The following is a 23,367-nucleotide window of genomic DNA, read 5'->3' on the forward strand; positions in this document are numbered from 1 at the left end:
CCCCGCCCCCCCGGCTCCGGCAGCCGGGCCGCGGGCTGCTCCAAGCGGGGCCGGTGCCACGCGTGTCCCCGCCCCCCCGCAGGACGGGCCCCCGCGCCCGGTAAGGGAACGGCGGGGCGGGGCGAGCTCCCCCTTCCCCCGCAGCCCGGTGACACGTGCGTGGCGGGATTTAACTGCGGGGGAGGCGCGGCGCAGCGGCACGCCGTGCCGTGGGCAGCTCTCGCACGGCTCCGTGGCGGGGTTATTCCGGGTGAGGGAGGAAGCCGCAGCCGTGGGGCCGCCCCATCCCCGTCCCGCCGCGGCCCGAGGAGGAGCTGTGCACCTGCCCGCCCCCAGCCCGCCCCGTCTCCCCGCCGCGGGGCCGGCGGCAGCGGCACGGACATCCCGGCACGGACATCCCGGCACGGACATCGCGGCGCCCGCCACATCCCGCGGGCCGGGCCGTCGCTGCGCCGCAGCCGTGAGTACCGCCGGGGCACGGCCCTGCCGCCGCCCCCTCCCCTCCCTCTCGCCGCAGCGGCAGGGCCGGGCCGGGCACTCGGACCCCGGGAGGAGGGCGAGCCGGAGGGGTTACCGGAGAGGGGGGCGGGCAGCCCGGAGGAGCTCTCCATCACTCCCCGCCGCTGCTGGTGGCGCGTCCCTCCCCGGAGAGCAAGTTTGCCGGTCGAGGTACGAGGCGGCACGTCCGGAGGAGCAACTGCTGCCGTTCCTCGCTCTCGGTGCCTCGGCCTGTCGCTGCAGCTGAGGCCGGCAGCGTTTCTGCGCTCGGTGTGCTCTCCTTCCCCGTCCTCTGACAAGTTGTGGAGCGATCCCTTTGGTAAAGGGAAAAGCCGCAGCTCGGAGCATTGCAAGCTGCTGGGGCCCGGGGAAGAGCTGCAGAGAGGTTCCGTTCTGCCGGCTGCGGTTCTGCTCACCCTCGGTGGAGGCACACGGGCTCTTTGGTATCGTTGGCTGTGCGGGAGCTGAAGGGCACGGGGAGAAACCTTGCCTCGGGTTTTCTGGTAACTTGGAGGGGGAAGCGGGAGGCAGCGTTTTTCCTGGCCTCTGCAGTGACCGTTAGGGCAGAGGGCTCTCCTCGAGCTCCAGCATCGCCGTTCGTGGAGGTGGTCCTAGGGAGGCAGCTGGTTTGCTTCTGCTGGCTGAGCAAATAACCTCCCCCTCCGAGGAGCGCCGGCCCTGGGACCTCGGCTTCTCTACAGCAAGGAAGAAATGCAGCGGTCGGTGGCTGTCCCTGCGCTCTGTGCGTCAGTATACGGCCACCGGCTGACCGGGCTTTTGTGCCAAGCTAGGAAAGTGCCGAAACAGCGGCCTTGCTTCTGTGGGGTCTCTTTTTTATAAAGGAAGCCTGCTCTCCTTTGACTTCAGTGGCTGCTGTCCGATGAGCGCTATCTTGGGGTGCTCTCTGTTGCTGGAGAGCACAAGGGGGAAAGGTTGGTTCTGGAGTGATTCAGCAACACGTGGATATTTGGGTGCTTTTGATCCCGGCGGTTTCCAGGTGCGCTAGGCTGATGCAGGTAACTTGTTGCCCCTAGGACAGGGCAGAGCTGCAATGAGCCTCAGAGAGCTACTGCCCCTTGTCAGTACGGATGGTCCGAAGGCATGAGCTGCGTTTAAGGATGGGAGGAGGGATGGGCCTCTGCAACAGATTTGGGATGTCTGTGTGCTAGCGATATGCACCAGAAGAGCCTGGTTTGTTACAAGTTCACTGTTACGTGGCTCGCTGACACTTCAATACGCAATAGCCTTTTGGTTACGATCACTACAGCCAAGCAATCACCTCTGTGGAGTCTCTCCCCTCTGCACCCCAAGTTTCTCTCCCGAGCCATGAGCATCTGCTGGAAATACTTTATTCAGCATGGCAGTGAGTAAGACTTATGGATCTTGGGTGTAAAGATCTGAGTTTCCTTCCTGAGAACTGACTGATTCATGAATCCCAGCAAATGGCATCTAATTCAGAACGGACCAGGAGCTGGCAGGCGTAATAGTCACCTGCTGTCTTGGCTTGACAGTCTAGCATCCAAATGGAGTCGCTTCTTAGCATCTTGGGTAGCTAGGATGGTCCCTTATGCTTTCTGTCAGCTAAGGTCAGCTTGGTGAGGGTGGCAGTGGAACCTCTTTGCTCTGCCAGCCCATCTGGTGGCCATCCACCCTTGCTCTCATCAGCATCAATCTGAGTCTCTGTAGATGGAGTGGCATGTGAAAATTGAGGCTGGCATGCTCCGAAGACTGGAGATGTGCTGGGGAGACCGTTCTGGGTTCTGGTCTTGCTTTGCTGCATTTCAGGCTTAGCAGCACAAAAATCAAACAGCCATGCTGAAGTCTCAGTGCCGCCTTCTGTATTTTCTCAGGTGCTGGAGCCTTGCCTCCAACCCCTTAGCAAAGCTGCACTTGGTAGCCAGAGAGGCTTCACCTTTTCCGCCTGGCTGCTAGAACTGGCTGCAAACCACGCTGCCTTCTCTAAAGGATGTGACTCCTCAGGGACAGGAATTCAAGCTCCTTCAGCTGAAATTCCCAGGGCCTGGGACCCGCTGGCCTTGGCAGGTCCCCAGTATACCAGCAAACTCAAGGCCATTATGTCACATGTTCCTCATAGCTCAGTTTTCATGTATGTGGCCTGTGCTGCTGCCTGCAAGAAGATGTGATGGAGTTCTCTTAATTGTTTTCTGGCTTGAAAACAAGATCCTACTGCTCCACAGTGTGAAGCACTGAGCTTGTTCAGAAGAGGAGATGCAGATCTGCTTACGCATTCCGGTACATCTACATTGCCAACGCACACCTCACCTGAGGCTGGTAGGAGACTTTGTAAGCTGTCCATAAACGTGGTGTGGGCCATGCAGTCTCTGCCAAAGGGATGAGGCCAGGGTGCAGCTGGTGATCTCCGCTGGTGACCTCCTGGTTCGGAGTCACTCGTGAGCAGTGCTTCGCAGGGCATCGGCGGCAGCGCCGTTCCCTGGCTTATCCGTATGTAAAAGATCCGCTCGCCTGTTTGCAGCCGGCAGACCCCAGTGCTTTTTTCTTCTTTTCCAGTCTATTGCTGGAGCCTCTAGGCCACGCTGCCTCGCATCATGGAGTCAACTTTCCCTTTAGAAGCCAAGTGGTAGCTCGTGCGGAGTCTCACCAGGTTCCTTGCTGTTGTCTGACGTCAGGGCATTGCTGAGCGGTAACAACCCGTTCTGAACTGGCCCGCTGCCACCTACTCGAGACACCGTCACCTTGCACAGTGGACAGGTAAAGGGCACAATCCCTCTTTGAATAGCTGCTGGCCAAGGATGTTGCAGGCAGGGAGCTCCTGGGCAAGTTTGGGAGGCAGGAACATTGAGATCCTCTGATACGGGCTGCCTTTAACGACCTGAGCGCTCTCGTCTTGTCTGTTTAGCTGTCTGAAAAATGAGTTGGGGACAGAGAAGTCCCTCACAGAGGAGGCTAGAGGGAGATCAGGAATACCACAGTGATGAATAGTGCAGCTGAAGCTGTTAACTATCACTCTGCCTGGAGAGGAGACTTGCTTGATGCCTACGTGTAGAGGTTTGGCATTGCTTGTGCCATAAAATAGCACTGGATGCAAGAGTAGCGCTTCTCCTGTGTCTGCTGGGGGATGCTGGGAGGGGGGGGAATTAGGACATGACCCACATTTCCAGTCCTTGTCAGAGGCAAAGGGCTCTTTTTGCTTAGATTTTGGTGAGCTTTGTGCTGGACTGTAGGAACTGCTGTCTAATCCCAGTGCAGCTGGAGATCGGCACATTTTGCTGAGCACCTCAAGGCATGAATTAGTTTCTATTTCTTGTTTCTCCCTAACCTGGGAATTCAGCAGTCCCAAACCTATTTGGGTCCTGACCCTTACAACCATTGGTGACTTAGTGACCCAAATGGTAGCACAGATGCCTCTAAATCCCTCAACCGTGGAGTCCTGCTTGGAGCTGCTGTGATCCTCTAAGTGCAAAATACTGAAGGTGAGAGCCGAATTTGAAGATGTCTGCAGGAAGAGTTGCTGCCTGCGCAAAGCGTGCATGAGAAAGGGAGAAGACTGTGTACCCAGATAGGCACCGAGCACTCTGGATAGCCTTTATTTCTTTCGGGTGTGGGAATGTCCCGGTGCAGGCATTGAGGCTCTGCCTTGCACTCCCTCCTCTCTCAGCTAAAAACACTTCTGAGCGTGAGCTGGGGTAACTGAGAACAACTTTGAGCTGAGTTTCCAAACAAAACTCCCCACGAGTAATGGGGGAGAGAGGCTTTAATTAGAAAAGACCTCCAGCCTTCTGTGTGCATCAGAGCCGATTGATTACAACCCACTGAGTTGCTGAAAGACAGCGACTAGGTCAATGTGCTGAATGCCCTTCTTGCCTGAAGCCAAGCACTGTCTCTGTGCTGTAGAGCTGGCAACCGTGTGCAGTTTTCCCCCATCCTCCCCACCCCCTTGCCGTGGCTCCACATCCTCTCTGGCAGCTTGTCATTTCTCTGCAGATGTCTAGACAGGAGGATTCAGTGCGTGTCAGTTATGCCTAATTCATTAAAAAAAAAAAAAAAAACAACCCTACTGAGATCTGGGGATTCTCAGTCCTGCAGACTCAGCGCTGTCTGCGGTGCCCCGTGCTGCCTTGAGGCTAGCTCGGAGCAGATTAATTCCACCGATCGGCAGGAGCGGCGCGCGCCTCGCCCTCCCATCTGTAGCAGGGGGGCTTGGGGAATAGAAGGCAGACGTGTGGTCGGGGCAGTGCTGGCAGCAGGAGCAGAAGAGAGAGGGGAGGAGGTGGAGGGACATGTTTGGGGCTGAGGTGCGTGCTCCTAACCTCTCCTTGCAGCGCACCCCAGTTGCGTGTTCTTGGCGTGTTCATGTCCTCTGCTGTGTCCGTTGGGAGCTGGCAGAGGGGTGCGAGGTGTCGGAGTCCTCGGTCTGGCTGTCTGAAACCGCCAGCTTCCTAACGCTACTGTCCCTCCTGCCGCCTCTGAAGGCAGAGCTGGTGCCAGGAATGACAGCTCCCCTTGCCGCGTGAAGTCACGTTGCCACCGATATTTGCAGTCCTGACCTCTGTATAGGTGCAGCTGTAAATCAGCAATCGCGGTAGCGATGACTGGACCTGCAGTTCGGAGCATCTAGTTCACTTGCTGGTCCTGAACTATCGGGTCCCTCTGCTTCCTCAGAGCTGCTGGCTCTCCTAGGCTGAACACGCAATTAACCTTCTATTAAAAAGACTGAATGTGAGCTGCTGCACGCTGTCGGTTTCTGAATTCCCTGGATGCAGGTAAAGTGTTACAGGGACTGAACCTCATAGCGTTGCACTGAGGAGGACAGAGTTTTCTGTCCGTATCAGTGATGCTGATGGGACAGGTCCTGGTGGGGACAACTGCCTAGATCTAGCACTGGGTTTGCATTTGAGTCCTGGGCATATACAACTGGATGGTTTCCAACCCTCTTTGATTATGTTTATTGTGGGGAAGGGAGCAGGAAAGGTAGGAATGCAATATATTTTGTAATGGGCAGTGCCAGGCCCTCTGAAAAAAGCAAGAATTTGGGATGTCCGAGTTTGAGGTGTAAGGGCAGGTAGCGTATATCTGCCGTAGCTTGTGAAAACAGCCCCGGTGTCTTAGACATGCTTTCTGCAAGGGGATTACTGGTGCAAAAATACTGCTGGCGGCTTCTCTTTAGACATGAGCTTCAGAGCCATGGACAGGGTTCAACAAAAGGGATAGCTCGGCCAAATTAACAGGGCCTCCACAAAGCAGAGAGGAAGCTGAACATTTGCAGGCCTGCAGTGTACTCAGCTGCAATCTCTGGGTGCTGGTACGAGCCGTATTCGTGATCTTACTTTGCAACAGCACAACAGCAGCTATTGTTACTGCCGGCTCAGCGTCCCTTCACTGCTGAAGGGAAGGAACACAGGAGCACATCTTCTTCCCAACCCTGCTCCCAGGAGGAAAGAAGCTACTTGTGTTTGTGTGCACACCCACACAGCCGGGCAGGGGCTTGCCCCTGCCCCCTTAGGCTGCCCCGGTCTAATCCTGCCCTGAGCTGTAATGTGTATTGCACGATTCAGTTCTTTGGGGGAACGCTGAAGTGCAGGACGCTGCTTATTGGCAAATGTCCTGAGATTCCTCTCAGAGGGGTTAAAAATAAGAATTCTGATTTCTGGTGTAGGGGAGATGACATGCACTTGGAAGTAGTGATTCCTGCCTGTGACTCCGTGGTCAGGCTCCTTTTTCCCCAGGGGTCCATGCTGTTGCTCTGCCCTAGGATGAGTTTTGCTGTGCTGTTGTGGAGGGCACTGCTTTGGCTCCACCGCTCAGAATGAAGATCTGCAGCTGCTGGGCACAACAGAGCAGCGCTGCCAGCAGCCCCTTCCTGCCTGGGGACAGAGCCAGAGGAGGTCTGTAGGCAAAAAAAAAAAAAAGAAAAAAAAAAAAAGGACTTTGTGCCTGGGAGATGGACCCCCAAGGCCAAGGAAGGGCGGGGGGGGAACCGCTCTCTTGAAAGGGAAGCTGGCAACATGGTGCCACCTTATTGACCTAGTTTGTGCTGCCCTCTGCTCTGTTAGTGCCGTGACACGCGGGGGTGGAGGTGCGTGCCAGCAAGGACTCAGTGCCTTACCCTGGAGGTCTAATGGTGGTGCTTCTGTGGGAGATGCAGCGCTGTGCGCAAAACAGGGCTTTGTAGCTGATTTACCAGAAAAGAGGTACTGGGATATCAACATAGGGATAGGGCACACGTGGAAGTGATGGATTTAAGCGTGGTTATATGTCAGGCCTTAGGGCATGTCATGCCTTAGAGTAGGGGATGTCACCTTATCCACAGCAAAGACTCGTCCCCAGCATCTGACCAGCTGTACGGGATGTGTCTCGTGGTCTCCTACCTAGCCTGGCAGACACAAAATCTCCATCCAGGCTGTCGACAAAAAGCCATTCTCCAGGGCTTTCCTGGGGAAAGGGCAGGCTCTGAACTTTTCCCTGGAGGATACTCTGTTCCCTGTTTATTACTCAGCATACAGCTTTTCACTCTCGGCAAAGTATGGTTTTTTGTGCAAAGAGAACAGACCTCCCTTTGGGCAGGGATCATTTGCATTAATTAACAGAGCTGTTATGCATGGCCACACTCTGTCGCATAGGAGCCAAACAAACGCTGCCTTTTTTTTTTTTGTCATAACCTAAGAGTTATTACAAGTCAGCCACTGCATCCATTATAGCTGATGCGTAACACGTGCATTCATGCTGCTGCATGCTCCACAAAAGTGGGCTTGTATTTACTTCCCCCCACTGGAGCTCTGGACACTGCTTTACTGTCTCTCATGGTCCAGGCACTGTACCCCATTAATTATATCTTAGCAGTGCTCGTAGACCTTCATTTCCTGGGAATAAAGTTTCACAAGGAAATAAGGAATATTTAGTGCTGCCAGTGCAGCTGAGAGTTCAGGCACGGGGAGCAGCATGAGCAGCAGTGGGGTGTCCTTTGCTTTTTTTTTTTTTCCCCCCACTGATTATATTCTGACCTGTTAAAGCAAAAGAGCTCTGATGGGAACAAGTTATTGCAGAGCGGACACTGGGAAGTGGGACTGAAGGGGCTGTACCCACTGCAAGCGTTAGGACAGACCCATGCCAGCGCTCCCTGCGCTTCAGGACACCGATTTTTTCCCAAGGTGGCTGGTGGGTGGGTGAGCTGCTCTCCAGGGAAGGGATTGCTGAGGCTGTAGCAAAAAAACCCATCAAGCAGATGCCTGCAGCTGTGGGTCAGGTCAGCTGTGGACTGTCCCCTGATGCGGGGATGGTCTCAGGAGCCCAGTGGCAGTGTGGTGGCTGGGACGGCATCTCCCCGTGGCCCTGCTCCCTGCTCAGTCACATCAGACCGAGTGACACAGCGATGGTGTGGCTCAGGATGCTGCACAGCAGCGTGGGTGAGGGAGGCACTGGTGGTGTTTCTGGTGGTGCTTCAGAGTTCCGTGGGGTGCATGCCAGCCCTCGCTGGTGACAGCAGGGGGGTGAGCGAGCAATAGCTGGTCTCTACCTCTTGGCCATAAGAATCATTGCAAGGAAAGGTAATGTCACCCTTGTCACTCCCTGCATTTGTACTTGCCCAGACTCGTGCAATGACTCAGTGGCAGGGCTGGGAAGAGAGCCCAACACTTCTGACCCTCTCTGGAAATGCGTTTGCTTACTGTGATGCCAATGCACCAGCTACAGCAACCTTCAGTCTGTTGTGCCCTCCCTCTGTGTCCCCTGACCGCTGGAGCCGAGTTGTGTGCTACCCCCCAGCCGAGGCAGCAAACCTTTCCTCACGTCTCCGACAGCGCAAGGAGAAGCAGTCCCATCTTCTCCCTGCTCCTCTGTCCTGTGTTGTCCCCTCGTCCTCCCACTGCTGCGGAGCTGGGAGCTCCCATCCTTTGCTACCAGCACCCAGGAGGGCCGAGGCGAGTGCTCTCAATTAGATCTGGAGCATGACTTAAATACTGATGGGGAGAAGTATGCTCAGCAGTGTATTAAAAAGATAAACCAGCTGGAGCAGATCAGGAAAACCCTCAGGCTTGCAGCTAGGGAGGGGAATAAAGGTGAGAAAGCATCGTCCACTCTCTGCCACTAAACCAGGTTCGGGAAAGGACCTCTTGAGCCCAGGCAGAGATGCTAATAATTATAAACCACCTTCACGCGGGCACTTCTCATCCAGCAGTGTCCACGTGTGTGGATTGATGTACTGAGGGTGTCCTAGGCATGTTGCGGCTTTCTGAAAAGCTTACCTGGGGGCTGTGGGAGGAGAAGGCCAGGTAACTTCATGCACTCCTCTTTCCTGTCAAGGGCACGATGGCATCCTACTCTCATTGCTGGAAAGCATCAACAGGCGTTGTCTTTGTTGTGTGCCCGTGAGACTTCCCCGCTGACAGAGAGGCGAGGAATCTCGTATCACGCAGGATGATGCAAATAGAAGAGGGCATTGCAGGCTTCTCTCCTGCTCAGGAAAGATGTTTATTCATCTTTTTTCCTCCCCCAGACTCTAGTACATGATACAGTTGCTATTTAAAAATGAATAGATGGCTGCATTTGTGGCTGAGCAGGCGCAGCACGGTGGGTTTCTATTTTTAGGCTCAGCACGGCTGGCGACGTGTAGGTGTGGTGAGGAGCACAGAGGCTGAGGGGATTCTCTCGCCGCAGGGATGCGGGGGCAGGCGCACGAGTGCAGCACACGGGCTTTTTTTTCTTCAAGCTGCCTCTTTCTCCTGCTCCCTCCCCCTTCTTTCTCCTGCTGCTCAGTCATTCTCTCTTCACTCCCCCACCTTTCCTTCGGGTGCTGCTGGCAGGGAGACAGTCAAACGCCTTTTGAAACACCGTGAGTAGCCTAGATGCAGACAGCATGGATAGAGAAACCATCTTTGCACAAATAAATGCCCTTTTTCCTTGATTAGGCAATTTTTGTTTTCTGTGAGACAATCGAGTTTATACTCCGGCTCCCTGCCTGGGCACACAGGTTGTGTGGAAGGACTGTCCTGCTCCACGCTCAGTGGCGCGGACGTGCAGACCGAGTTCTGCATCGGGTCCCAGCCGCCCGATCAGCATCTCTGTTCTTTGCTGTCTGTCCCTCCTGTCAGCCTTGTCAAACAAAAACTACCTGAAGTTTAAAGTTACCTCTTGGAAGGGCAGCCAGGGTCTCAGCCGAGGCTGCTTCCGGGGAGATCTAGGAGCTCCGCGTTGCCTAAACTGCCTGCTAGGCTAGTGAGGAAGAGGAGTCTGCGGTGCTGGAGCAGGGCTCTTTGGTGCAGCCTTGAGGCTGCGGTGTGGTTGGACGTGCCGGGGTAGAGGACGCTGGAGGGAAGTGGAGGTCAGGATCCTGTTCCCTGACAACCTGGGAATCCTCAGCCTCTGTCCAAAATGAGGCCTGAAATATAAAATGGCAGGAAGAGTCGAACCCCCGGGCTGCAGGATTCTGTACTGGGACTGAAGAGCTCTGCGCTGCGATTGCCTTTGCCCTCTGCCTTGTCCTCCTGAATTGTGTGCGCACGGGAAAGACAGCAGCTCTCTGAGCTTAACTTCTGAGGGCAGGTGTGTGCATTACAAATCTCCTAGCATCTTCTGGAAGCTGGATGGGAACAGCCACCGCTGGAAGAGCTGTGGTCCATAAAATCACTCTTGTCTTTTAGAATATGGGATTCCCTGGTTATTTTTTGCTTAGGCTAATCAGAGTTGTCATGTTCACTGTCTCTAGTGGTCTATTTAAGCTGTGTTTGATCAATGCAGGACTGGCGTGCCCTGGTGAGACTTCTAAGATCAATGCTTCTGCTGATATTGCATGGAAATGTGCCTTGTTAGGTGGATTTGGAGATAGTGCAACTTCAAGGAAACCCAGTGTGAGAGCTTATGTTGTAGAGCAGTACCCTCCTGAAGGCCTGTGAGGAGGATATCGATCCAGAGACAAACACAGCTGGGAAGCAGTGAGTGTCACAGAACAGAGAAGAGTCTCCGCATCGCTTTGCATTACTTGTGTTCCTCCAGGGACCATCTCCTCCCCATCACTGGTTTATGAGCAGGATGATGTTTCCCTGGCAGGGGCTGGTTAGACAGGAGCTGTTCTTGTGCAGGGTCTTTGGGCAATGGCAGGCATACTTGGGGGGCTATGGGAATTTTCCGGGGCTAGAGCAATTCCTGACTGGGTAATGCTTTGGTTTTCCCCCGTGTCAGTGCCACTGAGAAGGGAAAACCCACCATCTACCACCTGCAGCCATGGAAGGGGGTGTGCAGCTCCTCAACCGTGATGGCCACAGCATCTCCCACAACTCCAAGCGGCACTATCACGATGCCTTCGTGTGCATGAACCGCATGCGTCAGCGTGGGCTGCTCTGCGACATTGTGCTCCATGTGGGCACCAAGGAGATCAAGGCCCACAAGGTGGTGCTGGCGTCGTGCAGCCCGTACTTCCACGCCATGTTCACAAGCAAGTAGCGTCCTCTCTTCCCCATGGCCAGGGTCTCCCTGCTCTTCAAACCCTCTCTTCCCTGCAAACCCCTCTGTCCCCTTTCTGTCCTGCTCTCTATTCTCACTGCCCCACCCCATGGAGATGTGCTGCCTGTATATCATCTCTGTGAGCAAGCGCGGTAATGTTCCTCGTTTGGCTCCCTTCCACGAAGCCCTCTGCCCGCAACCCCCTGCACAGGTATTTTGATGCCCGTCCTGCAGACACAGAGCCCGTTCCCTAGAGTATACTGCTGCTTCTCCTTGCCAAGAGGTGGGCAGGAGACCTTTCTGGGCTATGATGCTGGGCTGTGGAGGCGGCTTGTTCCATGCATGGTCATGTCTTCCCGAGGGGAAAGAATACTGCCGCGGGACTTTGCTCATGCGTAGTTATCTGTGTTGTCCCAGATGAGATGAGTGAGAGCCGCCAGACCCACGTGACGCTGCATGACATTGACCCACAGGCCCTGGAGCAGCTGGTGCAATACGCTTACACGGCTGAGATTGTGGTGGGCGAGGGGAACGTGCAGGTAGGAGCTTCCCCCCAAATCCCTCCTCTCCACAAAACCGTTCCGTACGAGACACGCCTCCTGGGGGCTCTTCTCTCCCTCTGCTCGGCACTTTCAGCTGTTCTGCGATGGTACCTGCATCTAGCACTGGTGAGGGAGTTCATCTGCCCCCCTGCACCCGGAGGTGTGTCTCCTGCGACTGCTGTGGCTGGGAATGGCTCCCCAGAGCACTATGCAATGGCCAGGTCTGGTCCTGAGCATCTGCCATTCTCCTCCCATTTCCTGGCCCTGTGGGGAGTTACGGGTGTCCTCCTCAGCTCTTCTTTAGCTTAGTTCTGTTGGAAACAAAGAATGCTTTGTCCTCTATGTGCTTGTGTGCCTGAAGGTGCTCAGTAAGCCTGTTCTGGTACTGACTTGCAGTGAGACAAGGGTGAAAATGGTTTCCTTGCTCTGGAAACTCTCTTTTCCCCCATTCTTTTCCACTGCCAGACACTTCTTCCTGCTGCCAGCCTGCTTCAGCTCAATGGTGTGCGGGATGCTTGTTGCAAGTTCCTACTCAGCCAGCTCGACCCATCCAACTGCCTGGGGATCCGGGGTTTTGCTGACACGCACTCCTGCAGTGACCTCCTCAAGTCTGCGCACAAGTACGTCCTCCAACACTTCGTGGAGGTGTCCAAGACAGAGGAGTTCATGTTGCTGCCTCTTAAACAGGTGAGGTCCTGATGGGAGCGTGAAAGTATGGGTGTCGCAAGGCTGCTTGTGCTCTCTCCTGGAAGGCACAGTGTGCATATCAAGAGCCCAAGGAACCTGCACTGAGGGGACAGGATTTGACAGGGGAATGTACCCAGATTCTGTGCTTTGGTCCTCTCTGTTCAATGGAGAGACAATACATGGAAGAGTGCTGTCAGAGAGCAAGCTTCATCCCATGTGAAATAGGGATGGGAGGGTAGCACGGAGGGTAATTGCTGTTGCCTGGTGCTTGCCACGTGAGCTCTGAGCACACTGTCCTCTCTCTGGGAGCACAGGCCAAGGAATAAGTCCTGTCTGCCCTGGTCACATAGCTGTGATGTTTAATTCAGAGCTCAGCTAATGTTTCCTGCTGCTTTTCATGTGGTGCCAGTATGGCCCCTGGCTCACCATGCCTGCAGGGTGCTGTGCCCTGGCCAGCAGGCATTCCCAGCCCTCGCTGTGCATCACGCGACCCTGCATGGTCCTCACCACACAGGATACTCAGCAGGATATCCTCACCAGGATACAGACACTTCCCTTCACCCCTTCTCGGGGCAGGGGGGTGCGTGGCAGCAAGAGAAGGGTACGTATCTCCCCTTGCTCCAGCTCTGTTGTCCTTGGCAGGTGAAGTGAGTGCTGGGAACGGCCAGGGCGCCTGGCTCTGTCCCATGAAATATTGAAGGGATGCGTGCAAGCAGAGTCGTTTGCCTGATCTCAGTGATGTTGATTGGAGTTGTCAGGCATTGCAGCAGCTTCAGACACAGAAGGGGGGGAATGAGCCAAGGAGGATGATCGAGGGCAGAGCTGTCTCCACACCAGTGCTGCAAGGAGAGGGGAGGCACAGCTGCACCTGCCTGGTTTGGGGGACCCGGTTACTCTTTGGATCCTTCTACGTCCAGTGAGAGAGAGTAGCTGTTCACCCCTCAACCACCAGCATCTGCAGGAGGACAGGGGCTCTACCTCTGGCAGTGCCGTTCTGCTGGGCTAGTTGCCTGGGCGAGTGAACGCGTCCTTCCCTCCCAAACCACACCAACCGACACTTCCCCTTTCCACCCTGCTCTGCAGGTGCTGGACCTCATTTCTAGTGACAGCCTCAATGTGCCATCAGAGGAGGAGGTGTACCGGGCTGTGCTCAGCTGGGTCAAACATGATGTGGACAGCAGAAGACAGCATGTCCCCAGGGTGAGTCTGCTGGCGAAGGTGGCCTGGTTCTCCTCACCAGCTCTGAGTGCCTGGTCTGGGTGGATACATGGCTGAAGGAAGCTGCAGGGAGGCCAGAGGGCAGGGACAGCAGGTCCGGGCATAAATAAGGGTGTTGCTGAGAAAGTTCAGTCTCAGAGTGAAGTCCAAACTATTGACAAATCTGAGAGGGATGTCCTGCCTGACCTCTGGCAGCTTGGGCACACTGAGCTCTGGGGAGGACGTGGGCGGAAGGAGAGGTCAGCCCTGCCTGCAGCCTTCCTGAGATTTCACGTGCATGCTCAAACAAAAACCTCAGGCAAATTTGAGCAGGGACTTATTTTAACTCACGCTTTTGTCTCTCTGCATCTACACCTTGGAGTGTGGATCTGTGAACCTCCTGCCTGCCAAAGGTGCAAGTGGAGAAGACATGGTTAAGCCTTTTCCTGCGGGGCTGCCAGTGCTCGGCACAGCGTGGGCACCCTCTCACGGGAGCAGCCTCGCACTGCAGTGGAGGCTGTCGGTTCCTCCGGCAGCCCGGCGCTCTGTCACCTCGCAGCTTCCCTGCTTCCAGGCAGGCAGTGGGAGGAAGCATCCCTAGGTGTCTTCCCAAAGGCTGGGACTGAGATGGGGCAGGATGAGGAAGACTCTGAGGGTTTCCCCTGGGTTTCCACCTACCCCAGGGCTTGACCCTAGAGAAGTTGTCTCCACCTTTGCTGGTTGTGTGCACTCAAACATCGCTCCTGAGGGCACTGCAGGCAACGTGGGGCATGCTGGGCAGAGGGAGGTGGTGTCTGGGCTCTGCGGCCCCGCAGCGAGGGTTGTTACTTGTAGCATGAGTGCTGGAAGAGGATGTGGATACCGACAGAGGGCAAGGCAGGGATCTGGGCAGGCTGTGGGACATGTCACGGCCAGGCTGAGGGCTCCTGGCTCTGCAGAGACATTAAGGCTGAATTGCTGCGTGAGCGTTGGAGCCCTTTGTCACCGGCTGCCCGTCCTGCCAAGCGAGCAGGTTGGCATCTCCCGGTGGAGTCAGCCCTGCCGGAGTCCTCAGGGTTTGTAGGGGAGATGTGGGGGGCGGCAGTGGGACGAACCCTTCCCACCCCGCCGATGGGGTGCGACTCCTTTCCCCTCAGCTTATGAAGTGCGTGCGGCTGCCCCTGCTGAGCCGCGACTTCCTCATGAGCAATGTGGATACAGAGCTGCTGGTGCGACATCACTCGGAGTGCAAGGACCTGCTGATCGAAGCCCTCAAGTACCACCTCATGCCAGAGCAGAGAGGGGTCCTTAGCAACAGCAGGACAAGGCCGCGGCGCTGCGAGGGGGCCAGCACCGTGCTCTTTGCTGTGGGTAAGCCCTGCCACGTGCTCACGTACGCGCAAACCCCTTCCCAGGGCCTCGGACTGTTGTTTGCTCTGTTTGCCATCCCGTGCGCAGGTGGGGGGAGCCTGTTCGCCATCCATGGGGACTGCGAGGCCTATGACACGCGGACGGACCGGTGGCACATGGTGGCCTCCATGTCGACTCGCAGGGCCAGAGTGGGCGTTGCCGCCATTGGGAACAAGCTGTATGCTGTGGGCGGGTAAGGAGGGCACGGAGCTGTGCGCAGGGAGCTGGCAGGGATGCCTTTGGCCGCACGAGCTGCTCTAGGAGCAGAGATGGCCGGCAGAACCTCCCAGGGCCCGCCTCTGGATGAAGCAATCCAGTATGTCTGGGTTACTGACTGCAGGAGCAGCAACTGCAAACTACTTCCCTGCCATTGCAGTTCCGAGCAGCGAGTTTGGTGGTGGCTTTGTCCTGGACTTGAGCTGTTTCCTCCCGTTTGCCTTGGCCCGATGCTGCAGGCTGTTAAGAGCCTGCTAACTCCCCAGCCCACCTCTGCCCCAGCGTGTGGGGCTGTCCGAGACCCCCAGGAGAGCTCAGCTAAGGGCTCTGCACTCTCAGCAAGCGCTTTGGTGCACTTTGCCTTGAGGAAGCAGGGCAGGGGGGAGAGGGGAGGGATGGTGACACAGACCCAAGGCTCTTGGTTGGCTCCAGAGCTGTAGGACCAGCCCACAGCCTCACCTACAATCCAGGCTACCCAGCTTTTACATGTTCTCCCTTTTTCTCCCTACAGCTACGATGGCACCTCTGATTTGGCCACAGTGGAGTCCTATGATCCTGTCACCAATTCCTGGCAACCTGAGGTGTCCATGGGCACCAGGAGGAGCTGCCTGGGCGTAGCAGCGCTTCATGGGCTTCTCTATGCTGCTGGGGGGTACGATGGGGCCTCATGCCTGAACAGGTAGGGGATTGCCTCGCTACAGGCCCCTCCACTGCTCTTGCATGCACTGTTCTTGGTGTTGGGTGCCTGGGGAGCCCACAAAGCCTGCTCCTGACAGATGGGACTGGCCCCAGAGTAGATGTCTTACAATCCAGCTCTGTCTTCCAGTGTCTTTGGCCCGGGCAAAGTTTCTTCAGGGGAAAAAGTTTTGTAGCCCTCTGCCACAACAGCACACAGCCTTTGTCAGTTCTTCCCTCCATTTTCCCTGTCTATTCCCAAGCTTCCTTGGGAGCTGCTCCTGAGGGTCTGTGTCAAAGAGCTTTGACCTGGGCTTTGCCAGTGTCACACCTTATGTTCCTGTGTCCCTGCCTGCTGCAGCGCAGAGCGGTACGACCCTCTGACAGGCACCTGGACATCCATCGCTGCCATGAGCACCAGGAGACGCTACGTCCGGGTGGCAACGCTAGGTGGGTGATGGCATGAGGACTTGACTGACTTCTGTGCAGACTGTCTCTTGCATTGCTGGTGGTTCTTTTTGATGTTCTTCTGTTCTAATTCCTGCCCCTTCTTCCTAGATTCCCTAGCTGTGAGTCTGGGTAGCCCAGCCATTCCTCTGCCATGTCCTGACATGCTCCCTGCCTCTGCCCTCCTCCTTGGCCTCCCTAGTAACTGGGTTTCATCACATTCTGGAGGCAACTCCTGAGGGGACCCGCAGCTTGTTCCTCAGCTCCTTTGTGCCGCTTCTACTTTGGAGCAAGAGGGCTGGCTGCGGATGATCACCTATCCCTGGAAAGGAAGAGACAACCTTATTACTCCTTTGTTATGAAAGCAGAACAGCCCTTTTAATGATGATCCAAGCAGTAGTGTGGGGTCAAAACTGTCTCTACCAGGGGTGTCACAACATTAGGTGCAATGCTATGATGTCTCCTGACTCCATGGAATGAGTTCTGTCCTTAGGGAGGATGCAGCGTGAGAATTGGCCACTTCATTGTTTCGTGCAGCTGTGGGGTTAATGCACGTACCACTCTCCACTCTAGCAGGTGCTGGACCTCCCTGGGGATGCCACAGTAGCTCCCTGCTCCCCTCCGTCCCAGTGGTGCCTCTCCCTTGCCCTGTTCTCTGGTTTCAGCTCTCAGTGCTGACTCAGAGGTTCCCTCCCCTCCATCACCAGTTCATACTCTCTGCCTGCCACAGCCTTTATTGGCATTCCCCTGCTCCAGCCTCCACTGCTAAAAATAACCCGTTGCTCCGGCGGGGAGCATTTGCAGCTCCCATAATGAGGAGGTCAAGAAGCGGCAGGCAAACGAGCTCTTTGGGAAGCTTGCAGTGTGGCAGAGAAATTGCCTGATGAATATTTCACAATGCTCCATGCCGCAAGGGGAGGGGGAGCTGGGGGAGCCCCGCTGAGAGGAGCGTGGCTGCCTGGGGAGCGGGAGGCACTGCGGCTCAGCTGACACCTATGTGGGCACCCTGTGCAAGAGTTGTGGGAGGTTGTGCTGGGACTGGGGCCGTGCTTTTTAGCTAACGCCTGTGCGTGTGTGACTATCTTTGCAGAAGGCAACCTCTATGCCGTTGGGGGATACGACAGCTCATCCCACTTAGCCACAGTAGAAAAGTATGAGCCCCAGGTAAATACTGGAGCGCATGTCTGGTAATCCTTTTCCTTCTCCCCTCCTGATGGGTGCCTAAAAGGCCCTGCAGAAAGCTGAGGGTCACTCAAGTTGCTAGAGAGCTTAGCAGACAGTGCGAGGTCAGCTGTACGTGGTCTCTTAGCAAACTGCTGCTGTAGCTTGAGCTGTGACTGCTTCCTAGCAAAGTATTGCAGTGGCCGTGGAGCAGAAGGTGTGCCTGCGTGAGCCTGTGCAGCACAGACCTGCCTGCCCTGTCGGAGACTGAAGCCACCATGAGTGACTATGAGATGGAGTGGGTATCAGCCCTCTCCCCAGCTCTTCTGCAGGGGCAGAGTATCTGGGGTGCAATCCAGAGCAAAATGAGCCAACGCTCATCCATACAGGCTCCAAGATACCTCTTTGAGATTTTCAACCATCAGAACACTCTCTATCCCCATTGCCTGTAGGCCAGCTCAGATTCTCTAGGAAGAGCAGTTCTTGTTCATGCCCTGAGCTGTTTCCAGCTTCTAGCTGAGGTCCTTGCTGCACGCACATCCAGAGCGGCTAGCAGGGATTGTGGCAGGCTGGGGACGTGTGTTGGGCCTGGGGTCTCACAGCTCTGTTAGGGCAGGCTAGATCACTGCAAAAAGATCAAAGAGAAGGTCCTGGGGGATTTCATGAGCTGTAAAGCCACAATTGTGAACTTGTACAGATTTGAAATAGATACAGCTCAACCCCCGTGACTGGGCTGGGATTCAGCTGTGGCGTGACCGGTGGCCGGGCAGAGAGATCTCCGTGCTGAGGCCCCTGGGATGGCAGGGCTCCTGCCAGCTGTGGCTGGTCTTTTCCGAGCCAGTCGGCAGAGTTCTCTCCTGGGGCTCTTCCTGCGGGCGAGTTCAAGGGAGAGAACTGAGGTCCCCCCAGAAGACCGTTACGTCAGGAGCAGAGTGGTTAAAGCAGGACTAACACCACAGCACTGGGTTGGAAGGGGTACGTGGAAGAGGACTTGTACATCTGGCTCACAAACAAACATTGCCTCTTCCCAGATCAACACCTGGACGCCCATTGCCAATATGCTAAGCCGCCGGAGCAGTGCGGGAGTGGCCGTGCTGGAAGGGATGCTCTATGTGGCTGGCGGCAATGATGGGACCAGCTGCCTTAACTCTGTTGAACGCTACAACCCCAAAACCAACACATGGGAGAGCGTGGCACCTATGAATATCCGTAGGTAAGGAGATCTGCCCCTGCCACACTCCCGAGCTGCTGCAGTCAGGAGTGGGGATCCCATCTCACCGAGAGCCTTGCCGTGCTTGGCACCGCAGCCCGTAAAACGCAGCCCGTGCCCCAGGGCCTGGCTATGGCTGCAGTTGGCTGGCTCTGCGCTCCCTGCTGCACTGCGAGGGACTGGTGCATGTGTGCCAGGAGGGCAGAGCAGGGACGTTCTGCAGCAGGCGTTTTCTGCAGACGGATTTATTCTCAGCAGGCCGCGTGGCCGTAAAGAACCAGGTGGTGTAGCTGGCTGAGGCCGCTTGGGAGATGTTGCTTGGCTGCGGGAGGATTTAAGGCTTTGAAGTCCAAGGATGTAAGGCTCCTAGGGCCTGTTATTTAGAGGTGGCACCTCTCCGGTGGGAGGAGGGTATCAGGGTGATGGGGAAGATCTCTATACTGCACTCTGCCACTGACTGTTTGAACCCCGGTAGTTCATTTCCACTGGGCATTTGTGAGGCTGGGCACTCCCTTTTGTGGGTGGCAGAGCTCTGGCCAGTTCATCTGAGATGCTGAGCTCCCCTACACTCCCCACACGCCACGTTTGAACCTCACACCCCTCTGGTCTCTGCATGGTCATTCCAGGAGCACCCACGACCTGGTGGCCATGGATGGGTGGCTGTACGCAGTGGGTGGCAACGATGGGAGCTCCAGCCTCAACTCCATCGAGAAGTACAACCCCCGTACCAACAAGTGGGTAGCAGCCTCGTGCATGTTCACACGCCGGAGCAGCGTGGGGGTGGCTGTGCTGGAACTCCTCAACTTCCCACCCCCCTCCTCGCCCACCCTGTCGGTGTCTTCGACGAGCCTTTGACAAAGAATCAAGACCTACCTTACCTCAAGGGGACAGGGGCGCCTGGCGCAGCGCTAGGCCAGCGTGGCCCGCCCCGCGGGGCAGCCGGTCGCTGTAGGAGGAGAGCGAAGGTACCGGCTGCTGCCTCCAGCCCCAGCACTCCTGTGAACCCCCGAGAGCCACCCCTGCTCTTGGTGCACACATCGGATCAGCACGACCACAGCAGTTAGAAATGTGCTTCCTGGACGAGCACCCTCCTTCTAGAGGGCGAGGAGAGGGGGTGCTCTCTGCTCCGTTCAGACCCATCCCACCACTCACCCAAAGGGCGTATATTTTCTTTGGGGAGGGGAAACTTTAAACCATTGCTGCTTCTTGGATTCACGTGATCCAGCTGGTGCCACACATACGAGCACAGCCAGCCTTGGAGGCTTCCAGGAGTCCTGTGGGGTGGCAGAGGTGGACAGCACTCCTCCCGAGGACACGGCTGAATGTGCAACCGCTCCTCTGAATGTCACTGTAGCCAAACTCTTTACCAAGCCTATCGTGCACTGTTAAAGACTCTGAGGCCACTGTATGGTTCTCAATGGTGTCTAATTGATGCCTTAAAATACACAAGCAGAAGAAGCCCAGCTAAGGGACAGGGCCTGGAGGAGGTGAGGTTTGGAGACAAGACTGGATTCAGCATCCTGAACCCTCCGGTGTTTCCATGCTCGGCTGGCCCCACCTCATTCACTAAGATCCCAGCTGACTGTTGCTCTGGGGAGTCCCCAGCCAGGCAGATGGGTTGAACGACCGTGTTTTGCGTCCATGCCACTGCTGTCCCAGGTTCAGGTGACTCTGCGGCTGCCTGCTCTCTGCACGTGGTCCTGGGTCACAGTTTGGCTGGGAATGGATCGGCCTGTTTGCTGTTCCCCTCTCTGCAAAGCAGATTCTGGGTTTGTGGAAAGGTATCGGTTCTTAAAGAAGAACAGTCCAGCCTTCTAAATGAGGAGGATTGCCTGGCATTACTTTTTTGGGTGTTATTTTTTTGCCTTTTTTTATTTGAATGCTAATATTTTAATTTTTAATGACTTCATATCCCTTTATTTTTTACACTGCCCTGGTATTCCCCATCCCATCTGCTTTTAAGGCAGCAGAAGGGATGCAATTACTTTTCTCATTTGTTGATGAGATGATGACTGTCCTGGAAGACGTGTTCTCTACAGATGTGTGGGTGTGTGTGCACGTGTGAAATACCGTATGTACAACGAAAACAGCATGGAAGGGACCATTTGCAATTAGCAACTCCCTGGCAATTAAGCAACCACTTTAATTAACAAAAGGTTGAATAAATTAGTACTGTAAGTCATAGGCCTGTCCTTGACCCGCCTGTGCCATGGAACCTCTTGGGTGGTGTTTTCAATGCATATGCTGTAGGGTGTGTTTGAGCCTTGAACCGAGACATACTGTCAGGTGTTCTCCACATTATAGAGAAATGATTCAACCACTGGTACCTCAATAGTGTTCAAATGTAGCATTGGAAATATGGTCTAACTGTTCGTTTTGAACTAATTCCTTTATCCTTTTTTTTTCCCTGCTCCTTCTCAATTCTCACTTACAGAGTTCAGATTTCACTTGTGATGGTATTTGTTGGCCTAAATTTTCAAGTGGCTAGAGATTTCTTCTTTTTTTCTTTGGGGTGAAAGGAGAGTTTGAGATGAGATAGGGACTCCCCAACTTAAGACAATTTTTACGGCGATCTGATTTCTCCTGGACAGGTGCCTGCATGTTTTACAAGCCCACTTACAGTGCCTAACGTTGGACACCTGAAATTACCAGCAGCTTCTGAAAATCTGGGCTGCTTCTCCCCCCAGCCTCTCCCCAAGGACAGTCTGGGCTTCGCAGGCTGAGGCAGCCTTTTTGGCTTTTAGAACAGACTCTAAATCTGCTTTTCATTCCCCTCTCGCTTGCCAAGCCTCTGCCCCAACCTGTCATAACTCGGGAGCTCTCCCATTCCTCTGTATTGCAGAGGACCCTGCAAATGTCCAGGCTTTGCTCGTGCAGGTTGCCTCTTGATCAACATGGCAGTAGGGCTGTCCTAAGTGGGTCACGTCAGTCTGCTTCGGTTGAAGTGAAGTCTGCTCTGTTGTGTGCGTGTGCGTGCGTGTGCCTATGCATGAGCGAGGTCTCAATCCTTTTCTTCCCGTTCCTATAAGCAACATCAGGATTTTAGTCTTCTGCTGGACTTGTATCGACCAGCGTATTCAAGGTGCCCTTGGCTCTAGGGTCCTTTTTGAAGGAGGGTCAGCCTAAAAGCCCCACGGCCATGTCAGAAGTGAAAGGTGCTGGTGCTGAGGGAGAAACAGGGCTGGTTTCTAACAAGGAATGAGTCATTATAGCCGTAGCTTGGCTTCTGGTCCTGCTGTAGCGGGAAGGGATGCTGCCGCCTTAGTGGGGCGGCAGGCAGGCAAAACCAGAGGGGAAGCAGGATTGTAGCAGGCTGAGGAGAATTTTTGTGCCGCGTGCCCTTGGCCCTAGTTGTAATCTTTAGCAATTTATACTACAAATGGTGTGCAATGCTGTCCTGCCTCTTGAGGATCAGGGAAACAGGCAGTGTGACTCCTGTCGCCCACTGGTTGGGTCCTGAGCAATATCACCACTGAGCCTGTTCTGCAGAAACCTGGGGAGGAGGGAGCCTTTTGTGTCTCTGATGTACTAACTATGCAGGTGCTCACTGCTTTCCTGTAAAGGAGAAAGAAGGAAGGAAAGGGCAAAATAGTTCCCCAGCAGCTTGCGGGGGTCCAGAGCACCCCGACCCACACTGTGTGGACACGAGGTGTCAGCATCTGCCCTGGGAGATCCCAGGGTGGAATTGCTTCTGGTGCTGCACATCCCTTGCTGAGCAGGAGGCCTCGGAGGGGATGTGCGTCTGTGTCTGTCTGTCTGTGCATAGTACCCTATCTGAGGGGAGGAGAACTGTCAACTGTGTGTGGATTCTCTGCCAGTTTTAGTTAGTGGTGTCTCGCCCAAAGTGTTATTTGTGCGATTTCCCATGTGAGCTTTTCCCAGCGGAGGAGCATCCCTGAGCGGGTGGCTCCGGGCTGTGCGTGTTGATGTGTTTCGCCCAGGGACCCTGGTGTCAGTCTGCAGTCAGACGGCAAGGCTAGGCAGGAGCCCTTGCCCCGACGTGGGGGGAGAGGTTTGCTTGGCCTTACTGGTAGGCAGACTCGGTCTACTCCATGTCAAACCGTTGTCACTTTGATTTCTCTGTAAGTTCTCTGACTTATTTATGTGGAACTCTGTTTCTCTGAATTTTTTGCACTACATGGGATTGGGGAAGGGATACAAGCAATAGAAGCCAACATGTACAATAAAGACGTTTTCTTGAATACCGGATCCTGCCTTTTGCATCCTTCCTGTTCACCTCTCTGGCCCCGCTCCTGTGGAGGCAGGGAGCTGCTCTCTGTATTGCCCTGTGCAGAGGAGGGGAAGGAGCCCCAGGCAGAGGGTACGTGTGGCAGGCTGCTGCGGTGCATCCGTGCCTGAGCAGCCACAGATGAGATCTCGTCTGCCTGGGTGCAGTCGCTTCAGGCTTCGAGGCTTTTACACAGAGCAGGGACAGGCACCCGTCTGGAGGCCACTTCAGACTGGCCCTGCCATTGTGGACGTTAACAGAGGAGCCAAAGCCAGCTTTGAAGGAACTGCTGCACCACAGGTGAGCTAAAAGGAGCAGCTCTTAGCCCAGGTCCTGGCCCCACGCTCAGCTGGTGGGTGCTGGGTGCCTGGCCACAGAGGTTGCTGTCCTGCGGACAAGGTGCTTTGTATTTTCAGAGGGGGTGCTGTGCTGGGGCTGTCCACCTCTCTATGCACCTTCATCCCACCCCAGAGAAAAAGCAGGGCAAAGATACTGATGGCATTGGAGACTGCTGGGAAAAGCCCAGCCCAAGGCATAGGGGCTTTAGAGGCAGACTGATTTACACCTCTCCCTGCCATTAAATTCTAGTTTGGTCTCCCTAGGACTCCCCGTCTCCAGTGCTGTTGACAGCTTTTCGCTGCAGTGGAAATGAGAACCAGATAAGAAACATCCTCCTTACCTCCAGCTGCCACATGCATCTTGCC

The 23,367-nt window shown here is 55.2% G+C and overlaps 1 protein-coding gene across 6 annotated transcripts; it reads left to right on the forward strand.

Moving 5' to 3' along the window:
• Positions 1 to 12: 12 nt before the first annotated feature.
• Positions 13 to 22,643, forward strand: KLHL17 (kelch like family member 17). 6 transcript variants are annotated; one of them, XM_054849930.1, is made up of 13 exons: positions 123 to 460; positions 3,028 to 3,228; positions 10,651 to 10,903; positions 11,329 to 11,450; positions 11,919 to 12,140; positions 13,224 to 13,340; positions 14,474 to 14,687; positions 14,775 to 14,919; positions 15,454 to 15,621; positions 15,979 to 16,067; positions 17,155 to 17,228; positions 18,257 to 18,438; positions 19,062 to 22,643. In XM_054849930.1, exons 3-13 carry the CDS (start codon positions 10,693 to 10,695, stop codon positions 19,288 to 19,290), a joined length of 1,773 nt encoding a protein of 590 aa, XP_054705905.1. In that variant the 5' UTR covers positions 123 to 460; positions 3,028 to 3,228; positions 10,651 to 10,692; the 3' UTR covers positions 19,291 to 22,643. The 6 variants fall into 6 exon arrangements, with proteins under 6 accessions (XP_054705906.1, XP_054705905.1, XP_054705902.1 ...); XM_054849931.1 differs by lacking the exons at positions 123 to 460; positions 3,028 to 3,228 and adding an exon at positions 13 to 100; XM_054849927.1 differs by lacking the exon at positions 3,028 to 3,228.
• The last annotated feature ends 724 nt before the right edge of the window (positions 22,644 to 23,367 follow it).

Source organism: Grus americana, chromosome 21 (genome assembly GCF_028858705.1).
Source record: "Grus americana isolate bGruAme1 chromosome 21, bGruAme1.mat, whole genome shotgun sequence".
Taxonomy (NCBI): Eukaryota; Metazoa; Chordata; class Aves; order Gruiformes; family Gruidae; genus Grus; species Grus americana.

Excerpts from the sequence above, each read along its gene's own strand:
- KLHL17 (XM_054849931.1), top strand. The coding sequence starts at position 10,693 with ATGGAAGGGGGTGTGCAGCTCCTCAACCGTGATGGCCACAGCATCTCC. Across the intron at positions 11,451-11,918 it reads TGGGCGAGGGGAACGTGCAG|ACACTTCTTCCTGCTGCCAG; the intron begins GTAGGAGCTTCC and ends TTCCACTGCCAG. Across the intron at positions 13,341-14,473 it reads GAAGACAGCATGTCCCCAGG|CTTATGAAGTGCGTGCGGCT; the intron begins GTGAGTCTGCTG and ends CTTTCCCCTCAG.